At 52.1% G+C, this 18557-nt stretch overlaps 1 protein-coding gene across 2 annotated transcripts; it reads left to right on the top strand.

Moving 5' to 3' along the window:
- The first annotated feature begins 1604 nt into the window (after window positions 1–1604).
- DVL3 (dishevelled segment polarity protein 3) lies at window positions 1605–17872 on the top strand. Of its 2 annotated transcripts, XM_061414202.1 has the most exons (16): window positions 1605–2030; window positions 7671–7740; window positions 8220–8341; window positions 8458–8567; window positions 8763–8898; window positions 9075–9168; window positions 9384–9453; window positions 10068–10207; window positions 10373–10449; window positions 10557–10624; window positions 10781–10930; window positions 11523–11654; window positions 11839–12006; window positions 14613–14828; window positions 14916–15326; window positions 16155–17872. In XM_061414202.1, exons 1-16 carry the CDS (start codon window positions 1870–1872, stop codon window positions 16184–16186), a joined length of 2157 nt encoding a protein of 718 aa, XP_061270186.1. In that variant the 5' UTR covers window positions 1605–1869; the 3' UTR covers window positions 16187–17872. The 2 variants fall into 2 exon arrangements, with proteins under 2 accessions (XP_061270186.1, XP_061270195.1); XM_061414211.1 differs by having other exon boundaries at window positions 1606–2030; window positions 14916–17872.
- Window positions 17873–18557: the final 685 nt, after the last annotated feature.

The raw sequence follows: 18557 nt of genomic DNA, 5'->3' as shown, positions 1-18557 counted from the left end.
ATAAAACTTCTGAAAGACTCACAGAATGTATAAATCAAGAAGTAATACGAGCTTAAAAAATGTACACTAGGGTGAGGGTGGGGAGGGAAATGAAACAGGACTGCTGTTAAACGTTTTCTTAGTATTTGTCTATGCGTGCATATTACTTTGATAAAAATTTAAAGGGAAGATGTGAAATGAAAATATATTCAGTGTGTGAGCAGGGGCTGACAAGTAGGTTGAACAGATTTAAGTCAAAACTTTATTAGACAGGATACAATGAAAAAAAGGCTGTAGAGGTTAGATTATAGAGAGCTTTGAATAGCAAGCTAAGGATATTTGGAAAGTACTGCAAAATGTGGAGAGGTTTCTAACCTGAAGAGGTATCTGAAAGGTCCTTAATCTTGAAATGTGTATTTGGCAACAGTATACAAAATGGAGTGGGAGGAGCCCACACTTGTTACTGCGGCCTAAAAGGACCTATGTGGTCTGGTCCCAGCCTACCTAATTGACACTCATCTACCACCATCATTGTAGTCACAATGACCTTCTTTTTGTTCTTCAAATTTGGCAAGTTTATTCTTGCCTTAGCCCTTATGCTTGTCTGTCCCTCTGCCTAGAATGCTCTTCCTCCGGACCAGACCTTCTTATAGCTGCTTCCTCACTAGTTCTACGTCTTCAGGCAAATGGAAGAGGCCTTGTCTGACTGCCCATATTACTGTTTCCCCTGTTACTATCACATCACTCTGTTTTACTCTTTTTCATAGCATTTGTCACTCTGAAGTTATTTATTTACAAGCCTGTATGCTGCTACAGTCCATGGGGTTGCAAAAAGTTAGACACTACTGAGCGACTGAACACTTTGCCTCCTTCCAAATGAGTGAAGAGCCTGAGAACAGCCTTATCTGCCTTGTTTTGCTCTTTCATGCAGTATGCCTTGCACATAGTAGGCATTCAGTATTTATTAAACAAGTTACCTAAAGCTTAGGCATGAGGAGATCTGTTAGAAACGATTATACTTAGCCCTGGCTTGAGACTTTATGTCCCAGTCAGGCAGGCATCTTCATACTTAAGCTCATTCTGCATTCAGTCCATTTATTAAATCACTACTTCACACTTAGGTACTGAGGTTACAAGAAGGAATCAGAACTCGATCTTGTTCTGTCCTTAAGCAGTTGTCGGGTAGACTCAATGACAGCAGCTATGCTTCTCAGCAGACCCTAAAAGACCAGGTCGATGAGGTCTCTATCCTCCAGAGATACTTGGTCAGAACCCTTTCTCTGGGAAGCAAAGCAACCCCTACATTAACGCCTCCCTAGCTGCAGAGGAGCAGCCGATCCCCTTGGGTCCAGAGCCAGGGCCTTGAAGAGTCCGGAAACCCGGCCATCCTGGAGAGATCTATCCATCCAGCCCCTGGGGGCGTAGGCGACCGCCGCCACGCTACCCCCGGGCCTGGGACCAGAGCGCAGGAGCCGAGCCTGGTGGGTGGGCGGGTTGTCCGCGGGTCCGGCGGAGAGCCAGGCCATCTGCCGCGAGGCCAGAACGGCTCGGCGGCAGCCGGGGGCGGGGCCGCGCCGGGGCGGGGCGCGCTGGGGTCGGGGGCGGGGAGTGGACCGGGCCGCGGCCCAGAGCCGGGAGGGCCGCGGCCACCGGAAGAGTCGCCGTAGCCAGCCGAGCCGGGAGAGTGGGGAGCGGAAGCGGCGGCCGCGACCGCGGCAGGCGGCGCTGGGACCCGGGAGCGGCCGGAGAACAAGGGAGCTGGCGCCGCGGCCGGCCGCGGAGCTGGGCTGAGCAGCTGGGCCGCGCCGAGCGCCGCCGCCGCCGCCCGAGAGGCCCGGCCCGGCCTCCCGAGCAGGCAGCGCGCGGGCCTCCGGGCCCGAGGCCGGAGCCATGGGCGAGACCAAGATCATCTACCACCTGGACGGGCAGGAGACGCCGTACCTGGTGAAGCTGCCCCTGCCCGCCGAGCGCGTCACCTTGGCGGACTTTAAGGGCGTTCTGCAACGACCCAGCTATAAGTTCTTCTTCAAGTCTATGGACGACGATTTCGGGTGAGGATGGCTCCGCCTCGCCTCCGGGGGCCCCGGCCACTCCGCTTCTAGGGCCCCACTCGACCAGTTTGGACGCCCCCCTCCCCCTTGCTACGCTGGCTTCTAGCCCTACTCTGGATTCTAGGGGCCACGCGGCCATTCGGCCCCCGTTGGCTTTTTCAGAGGCTGGACTTTCAGCCCCTCTAGGGGCTCCCCTTTCCCCTCTTGTTTGGGACCCTGGCCCCCTAGTTTAAAGGGGACGTTCAACTCCCTAAGAGCAGTCAGTTCCAGCTCAGTCAAGCTCCCTCACCTCCTCAGAAACCAGCGGCCCACACAGACAGACACACCCCCCCTACCCATTCCAGAGCGCAATCCCCAACCCTCCTGCCAACTGAGCCACCTTTCTAGCAGAGACTCAGGGTGTTTGGCACTCGGCCTTTGCCTTCTCCATCTTTTCAGCTTCACAACTCCGAGCCATATTTGGAATATGGAGCATCTAAGGGCTATGCTGTGGGACCTTGAATTGGCTGGGGGTTGCTCAGGCTGTAAACTAAGGCCTGCAGCTCTGATGTTTACTTAGCTGTCTCCCCTGTCCCCTGTGGGCCATTCGGGATGTTGTCAGGGAGCAGGGCGCCTCACCCCCCAGGAGGAGTCCCCACTAGCCCAGGTGCAGATTCCCTTGCAGAACTGGGGCCTCTTTCCTCCAGATGGTGGCCAAGGAGGAGACCTTGGAAAAGGCCTCAGAGCCTGAACGGGAGGGCCAGGAAGGGTCTCTTGGTGTTCATCCTCCCCCGCTGACGGAGTCTTCTTCCCCCAGCTGCTGGGCTTTGGACAGGCGGAGTTTGGAAGCAGTGACTTCCCCTTTAAGAGGGGATGGAATGTTAGAGCCGGATGGTTCTGTAGCAGCTGGCCTGGGAGAGGGAGCCTGGCCGATCCCCTCACTCCCCGCCCCGCCCCCCCCAACTCCCAGGGGACTGGGGAGGGGGCGGCCCCCACACTAGCCTGCCCCGCAGTAACTGGGCAATGGGCCTGAAGGCCTGCGGGGAAGGCCTTCCTGGGCCCTCCAGGCCTAAAGGCCGCCTCTCCAGCCGTAGCCTGAGGCCTACAGTGCTCTTTAGAGCCGAGGCCCAGAGCTGAGTAAGGGGAGACATTCTTCTCCCTGGTGTTCATCACCCTGGCTTCTCTCCAGGGCCCCTAGCCCTCCTGGCTCTGGGATGCTAGCACCTTCTCTGTCTTCTGCCTGGCATGTTTTAGTGTCACCTTTCCCCCTGGAACTCAGGGTTTGATGATCCCATGAGCTCATATGTGTGAAAGTGCTTTGTAAGGTGGGAAGTACTATGCAGCTTCTAACCGTTCTTGATTCTGTTGCTATTCCTGCCTTGGGGTAGAGTACTCCTGGTGTAGTAATGATTATCTGGCTTCAGTCCAGAGACAGACACCCCTGATTGGAAGATGGTGAAGAAGGATCCATCTGCAAGGGGTGGGAGTGGTGGGGGGACTGGGGGAGATGCCTTGGTCTGTTAAGGGAAGAGTGGAGTTGGAAGAGACCAAGATACTGCCTCAGGGTATGGAATAGGGGAAAATCAGCTGGAGTCCAGTGGGGCCAGCCTGGGGCCAAGTGCCTTAAAGGACTAGGTTAGGCCTGTGTCTCTACCCCCCTATTCATCCCAGAATACACTAGGCCAAGCGCCCCCACCTCCTAAACCTAGACCTCTGTGGGCCACCTCCCACTGTCTTCAGGCTGCTGTCAAGCCAGGCCTAACTGAAGTCATAGAGTGCCCTCATGACATCTACTCATTGTTGACTTAATATCTTTGAGTCCACTGTCAGTCCACTCACTCTTAGTTTGACCCAATCAATAATATGGAACCACAGGTCTGATTTTCTGTTTATATTTCTTTCTAAACTATGTTTAAAAATATTTAACTCTTGAGTTAAACATTCATTCAGATACTCCTGAAATCATCTTGCATTCATCAGTGGTACTTGAGCTTGAACCATCTTTTGCAAAATATTAAGAGAAGGCCATTTTAGCAATGTTGAAAACAATGGTAAAAATGAAGTAGAGGAGATTGATCATGTTTATACCCAGAAGGATTAATGATGAGGAGACCTGATAGGGCTATCTTGTCACAGATAACTAATAGCTGATGAATGTGTATATCTATTGGAGCAGGCAATGGCACCCCACTCCAGTACTCTTGCCTGGAAAATCCCATGGACGGAGGAGCCTGGTAGGCTGCAGTCCATGGGGTCGCTGAGGGTCGGACATGGCTGAGCGACTTCACTTTCACTTTTCACTTTCATGCATTGGAGAAAGAAATGGCAACCCACTCCAGTGTTCTTGCCTGGAGAATCCCAGGCACGGGGGAGCCTGGTGGCTGCCATCTATGGGGTCGCACAGAGTCGGACATGACTGAAATGACTTAGCAGCAGCAGTATATATCTATATTTCATTTATTAAACTCTTTTTATGGTGCTTATAGTGTGCAAACACTGATCTAAATGACTTTCAAATCTTTACTCATTCAGATCCTCTTAACAGTCCTGTGGAACAGGTAGTAATATCGTCAGTTTATAGATGAGGAAACTAGAGCACAGAAAACTTAAGTAACTTCCTTATCCTAGGTCACACAGCTAATAAGTGGCAGAGCTTATTAGGAACCTGGCTCCAAAGTCTAAGGCATTAATCACACAACTGTAGGTATTATTATCACCATCACTTAACAAATATATCCTCTCTGAGGAAGACGCTGAGCCTCAGCAAACTGTGGAGATGACAGGGCTGCCACTTATCCTAGCCCCATGATAAGGGGTCAGGCAGGGCCCTGTGACCCCTGCTGACAGATGGGGAAGTGGGTCAGGGAAAGAAGGCTGCTATCTCCTCCAGCTCTCCAGGGTCACTCACCAGGTTCTGGTGTATAAAGTCTGAGGACTCCCAACCTCCATCTGGTCTTCAGAAATATTTGTCAAGCTCAGGGTAGGCCCGGTCCTCTTAGAAATAAACATTAAACATTTTCAGCACTGAGGAGATGGTGGATGGGAGAACAAGGTACCACCATTAGAGGAGCTGTGAGCCGTGGGAGGAACAGCATGGGCCACAGTGTTGCTCATGTTGCTCCCGGCTCCACATCCCACACTGGCCCGTCTCTGGGCCTTCTACCTGGGGTACTTCTCTTCCCTGATCTTCTGCAGGTCCAAATTCTTTCCTCTGGGTTGTACTTTTGAAAGTTATATTCCTATTTATCCTTACACCTACCCTGGTCGTAGCCAGGACCCTATACTCAGTAATACTCAGCAGATGTCTGTCCAGTAAACACATCTGCTGTCTTTACAGCTCTGATCACTTCCACTTGCAGTATACTCACATGAACTGTGTGCATTGGTCAGGTCCTCCAAGAACAGGGCAGGTTCCAGGTCTGATGCTTCTTGAGCACCATGCAATGGCGAGCACAAAACTTAAAGCCCACTGGGCTCTTGGCAAAGGCTTTTTACTCCATTGAACAATGAGTGATAAGCAGATTTGTTTGGTCCCTGCCCTTAGAAACTTACACTTAGTTAGAAAGAGATTATGGATCCTGCAAAAAATTGACAAAGTTAATAACTAGTTTTTAGTGTATGTCTGGCCTATGTCAGGCATTTACAAATCTCACTTACCAGGATGAGAAAGGGCTTGGAAAAGTTAAGAAAATTCTCTAAGAGAGGAGGGCTAATAAGTGGCAGAATTGGAATTTGAACCCAGATTTGTCTGATTCCACTTGGTATGTGTGTGTGTATGAGTGTATAAGTGCTGTGGAACCCTGAGCCATTCAGCTTCCTGGTGGGAGGGGGAGGCCTGTCTGAAGTCCCCCAAGGCTGCTGAAGATCAGCTGATCATTGTGAGTCAGCAGAGCCTTGGTGACCTGTCGGTGACCCCCAGAAAGAGAGGAAACATCTGTAGTGTGGAGCTGTGTGGTGGGGCCTCCAGGGGGAGGGGGTGGTGGGGACCCAACAGCAGTTTCCCACCACAGGGGTGCTGAGACCCTCTCCAGAGAAAGTCGCAGTCTTTGCCCCATGGCCCACATACCTCCTTTCAATTTGAGCCCCAATTCCCATGGGGGATACAATCTTGGGGTCCCCTGCGATCAGACTGGCTAGTGTGTCTGAGCTATGTCAGTGTCTCTGTTTTCTAGTCTGTTCTGTCTCCAGGCTTTCTGTGGTGCGCCTACGCAGGATGATTTGAGCTGCTTTCTTGGGGTTGCTGTGGGGTTGGAAACGTCGGAGGAGTCAGAGCTGAATGGGAGGGAGGAGGGCATGCTCAGCCTTTGAACTTGGCTGTGAGTCCAGGAATGTGAGCATCACTAGGAGCCAAGCACGTCCCTAGCTCTGGGCAGGAGCTGCTTTAAGAACACGGGGGGACTGGGCTTCCCAGCCTCCTTCCTGTCTTCCCTCTCTGCTTGGAGCTCCAGGCACATGTCTTCCTCTTGCCCTGGATCACAGCTTTCTAGTTCTGTGCTCCTGAGATGTCTGATGCAGTCTGGCAGGGGGTGGAGGGGAGGTAGGTGTCAAGCTTTTCTGTTCCCTTTCCTGGCCCCAAACTGTAGTTATAATCTGACTTCTTGCCTCACTGATGCACCAGGCCAAACTGCACACCTAAGACTATATGCTGCCTGCCTCGCCTATACCCCGCATCACGTCTCCCACACCCCCACCCTCTACACAGACCCACATCACCTCCATCACTGTATGGAAAATAATGTGGAATACCCTGGGAAGAATATAGGCTTTGGAGTCAGACAAGCTTAGAGTGGAATTCCAGCCCTGACATCTAGCTCTGTAACCTTGAACAAGTTTCTAATTCTATTTCCTTATTCATAAAATCAAGATCATATTGTCTATACAGTGAGGCTGATGTGAAGATTATACATTCTAACTGTAGGGGGATAAGATGGTATAATAGATAAGAATAAAGGCTTTGGAATCAGGCTGACCAGGATTCAAATTCCAGCTCTTCATTAATTATGTGACTGTAGGTGAATTTCTGAACCTGCCGAGCCTTGGTTTCCCCATCTGTATCTATTTTACAGCATTGCTGAGAATATTAAATGAAGTGATACTAGTAAACTGCTTAGCTTAGTGCTTGACCCATAGTACATGCTCAGTAAATGAAAGCAGTTGTTACCAGTGTCATAGTGGCAGTGGGTGATGTTTGGTAAATGCCTTCTCCCCTTCTCTTTTCTAATTTCCTTCAATTCCTCATCCACACCTCCCAGAAGAATGTCAGGATTCCCAAATGAGAAGAGGACAGTGATAAGCGTGTGTTTTTTCCTAATTTCGGTTCAGAGGGAAAGATAATATCTAGCACAGGAGAGCCATGTTGGGGGATGAGTACCGCTCTTGAGATTATAGGGGTGATTGCGCTCAGTGGGGACAGAGATTTGTCAGGTGTAATTTGCAGTCACTCAAGGGCCAGGAGAATGCCCCAGGAAGGCAGCTGGCCTGGGCATGGCTGGTGTCCTTCTGGTGGTGATAGAGATCTGTTCCTGGGTCACCCCCCTGCTCCCATTTGAACAGGCTTATGCTGGTGGTTTGATTCCCAGTTCAGGGTAGAGGAGCCCCTGAGAACTGGGGTTGTATTTCCCACCCCAGAAAGCTCACTCTGACACCCTTCTTTCCCTGCAGAGTGGTGAAGGAGGAGATCTCGGACGACAATGCCAAGCTGCCCTGCTTCAATGGCCGGGTGGTGTCCTGGGTAAGGAGCTCGCCTCAACCCTCTGTCCACCTGCATTCCTGCAGTGAGCTGGATGGAGGAAAGGCATTGCTGAGACCGTGGTTTGATGCTTCAGTATCTGAATATTCCTTGAGTTTTCTAACTGAACTCTCTCACTGCAGATTCTATAGCCTTGGTGAAAAGTGAGAGTGGTGGGAAGGGGGGAAAGAGACAGAAGTACACACTGGAGACAAAAAGCGTCTCCTATGTCCTTTGTGGCACTTGTCACGTGCCGACCTCTATCTTGGACCTCTGACCCTTGTTCTCTGCCCCCATCCCATTTTGCTAGCCCATGCGTTTCAGCCTCCTCGTCGTCTCAGCTGACCTTGCACAGTCCCGTCTCTTCTCCCCCCATGTCCCCGCTTCATTCTTCCCAAGTCTTCATGCCCTGCCAGAAGCCAGCTAGCCCCTTTTTCCTGGGGTCTCTGTGCCCCAGTACCCAAGCATCTTCTCCCCATCAGCTGGTGTCGGCTGAAGGCTCACACCCAGAACCAGCAGCCTTCTGTGCTGACAGCCCGGCAGAACTGCCACCGCCCATGGAGCGCACAGGAGGCATCGGCGACTCCCGGCCCCCATCCTTCCAGTGAGTGTGACCAGAGGGTGGGGAGAGCCCTGGGGGAGGGCTGCCTCAGCTCAGCTCGGCTGGAGGAGGGGGCCCCAGCCTGCACCCTCCCCCACCGAGTCCTCTCTTCCCTACAGCCCTCACGCTGGTGGGGGCAGCCAGGAGAACCTGGACAACGACACAGAGACTGACTCCTTGGTGTCTGCCCAGCGAGAGCGGCCACGCCGGAGGGATGGCCCAGAGCACAGTGCGTCCTCCCTGAACCCACACCTTCCCCACCCCCAACATCTCTCCCTGCCCCTTCCACCCAGCTACCCAACTCTCTGCCTTCCTTCCTGAGCTCTGGATAGGCCTGGCCCCAGTACAGCCCCTGGCTCGTCCCTCTCCCCTCCTTCTCTCCTTCATCAAGCACTGTGAGCCCAGCTGCCTCCATCCCCTGCAGCAACCCGGCTGAATGGAACTGCCAAGGGGGAGCGGCGACGAGAGCCAGGGGGTTATGACAGCTCCTCCACCCTGATGAGCAGCGAGTTAGAGACCACCAGCTTCTTTGATTCAGATGAGGATGATTCCACCAGCAGGTGGGGCTTTGGTATTCTGGGTACTGTGGGATAGGTGACCCGTAGGAGCCCTGAACCCTGAGGATGCTGGGCCCCTGTGGGGAATGTGGGCTTTGTGGTGGGGACCCGGGCCCTGCGATGCCTCTTATGGGATAGGGCTGGGCCAGCCTGGTGGGGAACGACTGTGGGCCCCACAGGTTCAGCAGCTCCACAGAGCAGAGCAGCGCCTCACGCCTGATGAGAAGACACAAGCGGCGGCGGCGGAAGCAGAAGGTTTCCCGGATTGAGCGGGTATGGGGCCAATATGCTGGGGTGGGTGGAGCAGACTGAGCCCCCCTGCCCACAGCAAGACGAGAGTTTGTGCTTCCTTCGACCCCTCCCCTTGGGTCAGGGTATAGCATCCTAGAGGGGAGGTGGTGCTGAGGGCTAGCCTTGAGGAAGAGCTCGGTGGGAGCAGTGAGTTCCTGCCACCCCTGCCTGCTGCTCAGGGCCTCTGTCTATTCCAGTCTTCGTCCTTCAGCAGCATCACGGACTCCACCATGTCACTCAACATCATCACCGTCACTCTCAACATGGGTGAGTCTCGTGAAATGACACTTTCCAGCACCTGCTACGTGCCAGACACTGGGAGTGCAGAGAGACACATGATATGTTCCCTTCCCTCAAGGAGCTCTCTTTCATAAGCATAAACTGCTACATACACTGATCCGTTCAGTATCTCACGATCAGAGCTATGACAGAGATAAGCACTATGGAAGCAGAGAATGGCATCCAGGAAGGCTTCCTAAAGTGATTCTGATGCTTCCCCGCTTCCCGCTGTCCATCCCTTGCATTCTTGGTCTCTGATTTCTGCCCTAGGTGTTCTTCTTTAGGAGGTAGCAGGATGTAGTGAAAAGAGCCCCAACTTTGGAATTTAAATCTGAGTTTGAATCCTAACTCTGCCACTTCATGGCTTAGAAAAGTTGCTCAAATTCTCTGCACCTCAGTTGTCTGCTCTGTAAAACAGGATTGAGTCCCTACCTCATAGCCAGCAAGGATTAAGTAAAAGTATGTTTGAGTATGCAGAATACAGTGCCTGATTCAAGTTCAATAAATGTTAGTTCTTGTCCTTTTCTATCCTTTTCTAATGAAGGGCTTAGAATTTGGGTAGGAACGTTGTTCCTGTCTCAAGTTTTTATTACTCCCTATAGAAAAGTATAACTTCTTGGGCATCTCCATCGTGGGCCAAAGCAACGAGCGTGGTGATGGAGGCATCTACATCGGCTCCATCATGAAGGGTGGGGCCGTGGCTGCTGATGGACGCATTGAGCCAGGAGACATGCTGTTACAGGTACCATTGCCCACCCTGGGTGGTGATATGGATGGAGACGGGGAAATGTCCGCACCCTCTGTATCCTGATTCTTGGTATGGGGAAGACCCCCAGCCCTCCAAGTTTAGCTTCCCTACCATCTCCCCAACACAGCTGCATATTCCACTCCTGGTCCTTTTTCCCAGGTAAACGAGATCAACTTTGAGAACATGAGTAACGATGACGCAGTCCGAGTACTTCGGGAAATTGTGCACAAACCAGGGTATGGATGGCATTGGGGAGGAGAAGAAATATATTTCTGGCTAACAGGGAAGGGGCTTGTTTGGCCTCCACACATCCTGCCCTCACTAGGGACACCCTTGCTTTCAGGCCCATCACCTTGACTGTAGCCAAGTGCTGGGACCCAAGTCCACGTGGGTGCTTCACACTGCCCAGGAGTAAGTGGATGGGAGACTGGGCCCTAAAGCTGGTGCCTAGCATATGTGAACCCTGTCTCTCCTTCCTTCTGTGTTACCCTGAACCTCACCCCTGACCCCTATAGGGCCAGGCAGTGGGCAGGGTGGGTAGTCCCTGACTCCTCATCCTCCCCGCAGGTGAGCCCATCCGGCCCATTGACCCCGCGGCCTGGGTCTCCCACACTGCAGCCATGACCGGCACCTTCCCTGCCTACGGCATGAGCCCTTCCCTGAGCACCATCACCTCCACCAGCTCCTCCATCACCAGCTCCATCCCTGACACAGAGCGTGAGTGTCCAACCCTGACCCCTGGGCCCAGCACAGGACCAGCTGGAAGGGACTGCCGAAGGCCCACCTGGAGACTCTTGCTTGAGCATCCCAGGGAGCTGGAGAGGAGAGTCGGTCTGTTCCAGCCACTCACTCTCCAGTTTCCCTCAGTGGACACTGACCCTCACCAAACAGTTTGTTTCTGAACCTGTACTGAGCACCCATAAGCCTCAGTTTCCTCTTGTAAAATGGGACTGATGATATGCACTTTACCAGGCTTCTGGGGTTTAATAAGAGGATACAAGTAAAACATCAAGCACAGTGTGTGGCATAAAGTAATCACTCAGTAAATGACTGCCTTTCTATTATCACAGCATACATTATACACTGGACTAAGCACCTTCATTTACATTATTTAATTCTCTCTTCAAATATCCCTGTAAAATAGATATTAAAGTCCCTATTTTTACAGAAGCGGAAACTGAGCGTCCAAAATGTTGGTAGTTTGCCTGACATTGGTCCATGTTATTAGGCAGTAGTGCTGGAATGCAAACTCCTGTGTACTTGACTCCATAGCCCCTTTCTGCCTCACCATTCTACCTCCCACCCCCAGGCCTAGACGACTTCCACCTGTCCATCCACAGTGACATGGCTGCCATAGTAAAAGCCATGGCCTCCCCTGAATCCGGGCTAGAGGTCCGTGACCGAATGTGGCTCAAGATTACCATTCCCAACGCTTTCATCGGTGAGAGGGCCCCATGGTGGGATGAAGGATGGGGTGGAAAGTGGTGGGGCGGGGCAGGCCAGGACCCAAGAACTCCCTTGGGCCACCCCTTGGAGTTGGAATCAGCACCAGCCTCATGGCTCCTGTGAGGTCAGAAGAGCCCAGGTCTGGTGGGCCTCCAATCAAGTGGCAGCCTTGCCCTCAGGCTCGGATGTGGTGGACTGGCTGTACCACAACGTGGAAGGCTTCACTGACCGGCGAGAGGCCCGCAAGTATGCCAGCAACCTGCTGAAAGCTGGCTTCATCCGCCACACTGTCAACAAGATCACCTTCTCCGAGCAGTGCTACTACATCTTCGGCGACCTCTGTGGCAGTACGTGCCTCCCCAACCTCCTTGCCCTGTCTCCTGGTTGAAAGTGGGAGTTGCCTGGTTGGATGTGGCAGCAGACTCTAGGGAACCCAGATTAGGGGGCAGCAGAGCTGGGAGAGCCTCAAGACCTGACAGTTCTGTGCGGTAGAGGCAGAGCCCAGACCAGTTCTTAGGCAGAACCAGTTCTTCTTCACTGCCCTGCCCAGCCCCCTTGGGGCTGGCATTTTCTGAGTGCCTGCTCTGTGCCTGGCACCATGCTGGTTGTTTCTAAAGCATCATCTCACTCTCACTCAATCCTCACAACCTCCCTAAAGCCCTTGGGGAGATGATTCTGTTTTCAGATGAGGAAACTGAGACTTATATAAGTTAAGTAGTCCACTCCAGGTTTCACAGCTGGAAGCAGAGAAGCGAGACCTTGAGTCTAGGTCTTTCTGGCTCCAGAGCCTTTGTTCTTCCCACATCAAGGCTGTCCTAGGTGTACAGTGCTGCAGAAACATTGCCGCAACAAGGCCAGTCAGAGTTCCTAGCCTTGGTTCCTGCTCACGCTCACAGCAGATTCCACTAAGACAGAAACTGGAGCTGGCCTGAGGCCTCAAGTCCCCAGCTTCCTCAGACCCCTGAAGCTATGCCTCACACTGAAGCTGGAAAATCTGATAGGGCCAGCCTGTAGAGGACTCTGCAAGCTGTATCAAGGGATCTGGACTTGATCGTGAGACAGTACAAAGCCAGTGAGGGTTCTTAAGCAGGAGAAGTCTGCAGGAAGCCCCATTCTCCAGAGCCAGTGGACAGCCTTTGGAGAAGGGAGTCCTCAAAACAGGACAGCAAGGCTCAGAATTGGGAGCTGAAGCCCAGCCTCAGAAGCCAGTTCTGCCTCTGCTTCAGCTTAGGTTCAAGGGACTAGAAAGGCTGTTCTTGTGGAGTACAGGTCCCTGCATGGGGGGGAGTGTCCCTGGCCCTCAGCAGCTCCAGCATGGCCCCATGGAAGAGGAGTAATAGATGCATAAGGCTTTGGAATTAGACAGTTCTGAGTTCAAATTTTAGTTCCACCCTTACTATGTGAACATGAGTAAGTGACACAGCCTCTCAGTGCCTCAATTTCTTGATCTGTAAGATGGAGTTAATAGTAAAACATATCTCAGCTTTGTTTTGAGAATGATATAAGCTTAATGTATATAATGTTTTTAGCGCCATGTTTGGCCCACAGTAATTGCTCTAAAAAAAAAAATAGCTTACCCATTTATCATATATTTAATTGATTCACTGAAGAACATTTTTTCACATGTCAATATCTGAAATTGGAGTGCATCTTATAATCAGTGACTCCTTAGACTCAATCAAATATTATTATCATCATTTAGGAGAAGGCAGCCCTGGTCCCAAACCTTCAGAGGTACATAAAGCTTCTCAGGATAGCTGTGGCTTTTGCTTAGAGATACTGTGAGATACTGTCATCCCAGGGGCATTCTGGTCTTCTACCCATGGACCAAGTCACCAGAAGCTGAGCTCAGGGAGATGCTGGCAGAACAGGCCTTTTCCTTTGTACTGGCTGAGGTCTCCTCAGCTGGGAATATGGCAAGCTCAAAGGGAAGAGCTGGGGACTTGGGTAGCCGAGGAGCACACGGTCACTGCCCATGGGACGACAGCCTCGTGGCTGAAGTAGTCACCAAGTCAGCTGCCTGCTTCCTCCCACCACCACCACTCATGCTAGCTACTGGCCTTGACCGGTGGATGGTTTGGCTGGTAGACTTCATCAGCTGCCTCAGCTCCCTCTCCTGATTCCTCCTCCCATATAAGTTTGGGTCAGGTCCCTTAAGGGCTGGGATCAAAGGGCTCAGTCTGGATCCAACAACTGGCCCCTAGGGCAACTGCAGCTCTCTCACAGCTCTGGAACCTGGTACAGATGGGGTGTGATCTTAGTCCTAAGTGAAAGAGGAGGGCAAAATTTCACCTAAATTTCCCGAAACTACTCCTTTCTTACTAATGCCCTCATCTGGAAAGGTAAAGTTAGCAACTCTGAGCTTCTACAATTCAGGTTGACCTCTTCTGGCTGGTCATTTAACCTCTCTGGACTTCACTGTACTCATCTGGAAAAAAAAAAATGTGACTAAACATACCTTCCTCATAGGGTTGTGGTAACATTTGCATGATATAGAGTGCTTCGTATTGTGCCTGATAAAAGGCAGGTGTGCAACACCTGGTGGCTATCTGGTATTTCAGCTCCCATATTCCCCTCCCTCCCTTTTACCCTCTAAGCGAACTGAGGAGAAAATTGCCAAATAAGAATTTTGCCCCTTCTTCCAGCCCACTGAGGAAGCAGGAGAAACTGGGCATCTGACCATCTGAAGTGGTGACTCGGGACCTTCCAAGGGATGGTTTTCTCTGGGCCTGTCTCTGCAGGGTCTCCCTTCCTACCACCTTTGGAGGGTGGCAGAGGGGGTCTGAAGGAGTGAGCGATCTCTGGCCTATCCCTCCTCCCATTCTGGCAGCCACTGCTGTCGCTGTCTTCCCAAGCACATCCACCCAACCTAGGCTGGGGATCTCTCTGCTGACTTAAGGGTGCGGAGGCATGGGACAGAACCGGCTCATGTGTCCTTGGCTTCCCTCCACAGACATGGCCAACCTCTCCCTCCACGATCACGACGGCTCCAGCGGCGCCTCCGACCAGGACACGCTGGCCCCTCTGCCGCACCCAGGGGCCGCTCCTTGGCCCATGGCTTTCCCTTACCAGTACCCGCCGCCCCCACACCCCTACAATCCGCACCCAGGCTTCCCAGAGCTGGGGTACAGCTATGGCGGGGGCAGCGCCAGTAGTCAGCACAGTGAAGGTAATGAGGAGAGGGCCACGGGCGAGCCCCAGGCTTCCTCCGCAAGCTCTGAGTGTCTCCCACCCCGTCCCTGCCTGTCCCCTGCAGGCAGCCGGAGCAGTGGGTCCAATCGTAGCGGCAGCGACCGGCGGAAGGAGAAGGACCCTAAGGCCGGGGACTCGAAGTCGGGCGGCAGTGGCAGCGAATCGGACCACACGACCCGCAGCAGTCTGCGGGGGCCGCGGGAGCGGGCGCCCAGCGAGCGCTCGGGTCCTGCCGCCAGCGAGCATAGCCACCGCAGCCACCACTCGCTGGCCAGCAGCCTGCGCAGCCATCACACGCACCCAAGCTACGGCCCCCCTGGGGTGCCCCCTCTCTACGGGCCCCCCATGTTGATGATGCCCCCACCGCCCGCGGCCATGGGGCCCCCGGGAGCCCCTCCGGGCCGCGACCTGGCCTCTGTGCCCCCCGAACTGACCGCCAGCAGACAGTCCTTCCGCATGGCCATGGGAAACCCCAGTGAGTTCTTCGTGGATGTGATGTGAGCAGGGCCCCTCCCCCACTACCATCCTACCCCGCCCCAGGCTGGCTGCGTTCCTCTCTCCGTCCGTCTTTTTTATTTTGTCTGGTACCTGAAAGGGAAATAAATGGAACTAAATCCAGGCGCGCTAACTGCTCGCTGGGTGCAGCGAGGGTGGGGTGCACCCACTGATCAGCAATGCAGCCCTTAACCTGCCACCGACCCCAGCTTGTCCCTCTGCCCGCTAACTGCTGCGCAGGACTTCCCAGGATCTTTCATGTCCCCTGGGACCCAAATGGCTAGTGCTGCTCCTTACCCTCCCCCAACCCCCCACACACATATTTCAAGAATTGACCCCAGAGGTGCCCTTGAAGACCTGCACACCCCTCTTCCCAGTTCCTTTTCACCATTTAGCAGCATCATCCCCTCTATTAATCTTGCATGCATGCCAGTTTCTTGATTTTTTCCCTTAATACTAACACCAAAAAAGACTTGCTTCATCTGCCTCTCCTCCTAACTGTCCCCACGTACTGCCTCAGCCCTGCACCCTAGAGCTGCAGTTCCCTCCAGTAACCATCCATACTAACCCTACCTGTGCTTAACCTTAGCAGAAGCCCAGAGGGCCCCCTCAGTTGCTTGAGCTGCTAGCAGATCCCAGGGAGCATCTCTGCTCTGCACCCAAACCTACACCCACCCCATGCCTGCTCCGTGTGCTGGTTCCTTCAGACCCCTAACCCTACTAATCAGCAGGCTCATCTCACCTCTGGGCTGAAACATTTCTTTTCTTTTCTTTTTTCCTCTCCCAATTTTTCCTGGGCCTGGAGCAGCCAAGAATTTCGGGCTGTTTGACTTTCTGTGAGTCCCCAGCGAGAGGAGGCCCAGCCTCTGAGGAGACCAGGAACCTTGCTTCAGCAGCCCCTCAGGGCTTCCCAAGGATATTCAGCCCCCATACCCACACTTCAACAAACACGTCAAGTCACTAGACTTCTGAGAATCACCCCAGCCTCTCACCCACCTACGAGAGCCTCTGTTCCCCTTTCCCCAGAGAGTTCTCTGCTCTCTCATTCCCTCTCTCCCTTTTTCTCCCTCTGTGTCTGCCTGTGTCTGTCTGTCTCTCTCTCACACACACACGTGCCTATGCAAGTTCACTTAAGCCTCAGGGCTGGTCCCTGACCAGAGGGCTGGACCCTCTCTCCCAGTCCTCTCCCAAGTTGTGGGGCTGGTCCCCTGACTTTTTTCTCTTCATAGCCCTCACACCTCCCGCATATGTCCCCATCATCTTCCTATCTGAATAAAGCCCATAAGCTGAACTCAGCACAAGATACCCCAGGCAACTAACAGATTGTTCTCATTCTGCCCCCCACACCCTTCTGTGTTTTCACAGTCACCATGATAACTCAGAGCAAGGTTGGGCAGGAGGACTTCTGGGACTTAAGATAGAGTGCCAAGTTTTGTGGGGTGGTTTTTTATTTATTTATTTTTTTCTTAACCTTATTCTCCATTTAAACAAATCACAACTTTCTCTATGAGCCTCTTCTATAAATTCTGGCTCACCTAGGCTTCCATATTTTTAGACCTGGGGTGTCAAGAGTAAGATGAAGTCCTAAGCTCCCAAGTTTTGGTGTAAACCAGGGTAGGGGTATTTTGGCATTCATTCATTTAACAACTATTCCCGGGGCGGGGTGGGGGGGGGGGCGTTGGTGCATAAGGGCTGTGTTAGAAGTGTAACTCAGTCTTGTCTTCCTTCTGGGAGCTCTAGGTTTGCTCCCAGCTCAGACCATGGTTGCCTCTAGCCACTACTATGGGGCTGCCTCCTGTACTTCTCTTCCTCCTCTGGTTCTGCCATCTCTGACTCTCTTGAGGATTCTTCCCCTATTGCTCATGCCTTCAGGGTCCCTGTATTCCATCATTGGTCCACTTCTCTTTCCTCTCTATTTACTCCCAAAATAGAATCATCCATCCTGATGTCAACTGCCATTGATATGCTGGTGATTCCCAAATATATATCTCAAGCCCTAACTGCCCTTTATCTTTAGATCTGTATTTTTATCACCTGCTGGATATCTCCTTGGACATGTCCAGATGGACTCAACTCTTTCTGTCCCTACTGCCAAGTATGTTCCTCCTGAATTCCAATCCTGGTTACATTCATCACTCTTCATAGGCTCACCAGCTAGAAACATTTTATGGGCTTAAATTCCTTCCCATATTTTACTAGTCAGTATATCATATCCATTCCACTCCAAGTTTTCTTGTTTTTGGCCCTTCTTCTCCCCTCTGCCTCTACTCTAGTTCACAGGAGCTTGGGATTTGGAGTCAGGTTATTCTGGGTTTGAATCCCAACTCTACTACTTTTTGATTGTGTGATAAGAGAGTTATTTAATCTCTCTGAGCCTCAGTTTCCTTATATATAAAATGATAATAATACCTACCTCACAGGGTTGTTGTGAGGATTTAAATTAGATATTGTACGAAAAGTGCCTAGCACAGTGCCTGGCACACAGTAGAATAGGTGCTCAATAAATGGTAGCTATTATTATTACTACTACTATTATTATTATCATTATTACTTACTCTAAATTGGTAGAGGGGTAGGGTATATGCTGAGACTTCCCTGGTGTCTCAGACAGTAAAGCGTCTGCCTACAATGCAGGAGACCCGGGTTGAATCCCTGGGTTGGGAAGATCTCCTGGAGAAGGAAATGGCAACCCACTCCAGTATTCTTGCCTGGATAATCCCATGGACGGAAGAGCCTGTTAGGCTATAGTCTATGAGGTTGCAAAGAGTCAGACACGACTGACTTCACTTTCTTTAGGGTATGTATTGAGGACAAAGCTCCTAGAAAGGTAGGAGTAAGCCTTGAGTGCCGGTTCAAGAATTAGACGTGCCTGTATTCAGTCACTTAATGGCCTAAGACTGTGACCCTGATCTGTAGGAGGTCAGATTTTCATCCTGCCATATTCTGGTTTCTAGCAGGAGAATGCTAGGAATAGTAGGATTTGCAACTAGTCTTGCCCTTTCTTGCCCTTGCTTCCTCTCATGATGGGCTCGGCCCTGCCTAAGGAAGGCAGAATGGTATCTCTCCCTACAGAAAGAGAAGAGCCAACAGATGTTCTTCAGGTCCTGCAAGAGCCAGGCAGGCCTTTCATGTGCTAGGATTGGCTCTGCCTCCTCTTAGCTTGGATGTGAAGGTTATTCATCAAAGAAGGGATTTCAAATACCATGTCCAG

Source organism: Bos javanicus, chromosome 1, assembly GCF_032452875.1.
Source record: "Bos javanicus breed banteng chromosome 1, ARS-OSU_banteng_1.0, whole genome shotgun sequence".
In the NCBI taxonomy this organism is placed as follows: domain Eukaryota; kingdom Metazoa; phylum Chordata; class Mammalia; order Artiodactyla; family Bovidae; genus Bos; species Bos javanicus.
The sequence above is the reverse complement of the archived record's forward strand: the minus strand, read 5'-3'. Positions and strand labels throughout refer to the sequence as shown.

Excerpts from the sequence above, each read along its gene's own strand:
- DVL3 (XM_061414202.1), top strand. The coding sequence starts at position 1,870 with ATGGGCGAGACCAAGATCATCTACCACCTGGACGGGCAGGAGACGCCG. Across the intron at positions 9,169-9,383 it reads AGGTTTCCCGGATTGAGCGG|TCTTCGTCCTTCAGCAGCAT; the intron begins GTATGGGGCCAA and ends TGTCTATTCCAG. Across the intron at positions 10,208-10,372 it reads CAGGAGACATGCTGTTACAG|GTAAACGAGATCAACTTTGA; the intron begins GTACCATTGCCC and ends CCTTTTTCCCAG.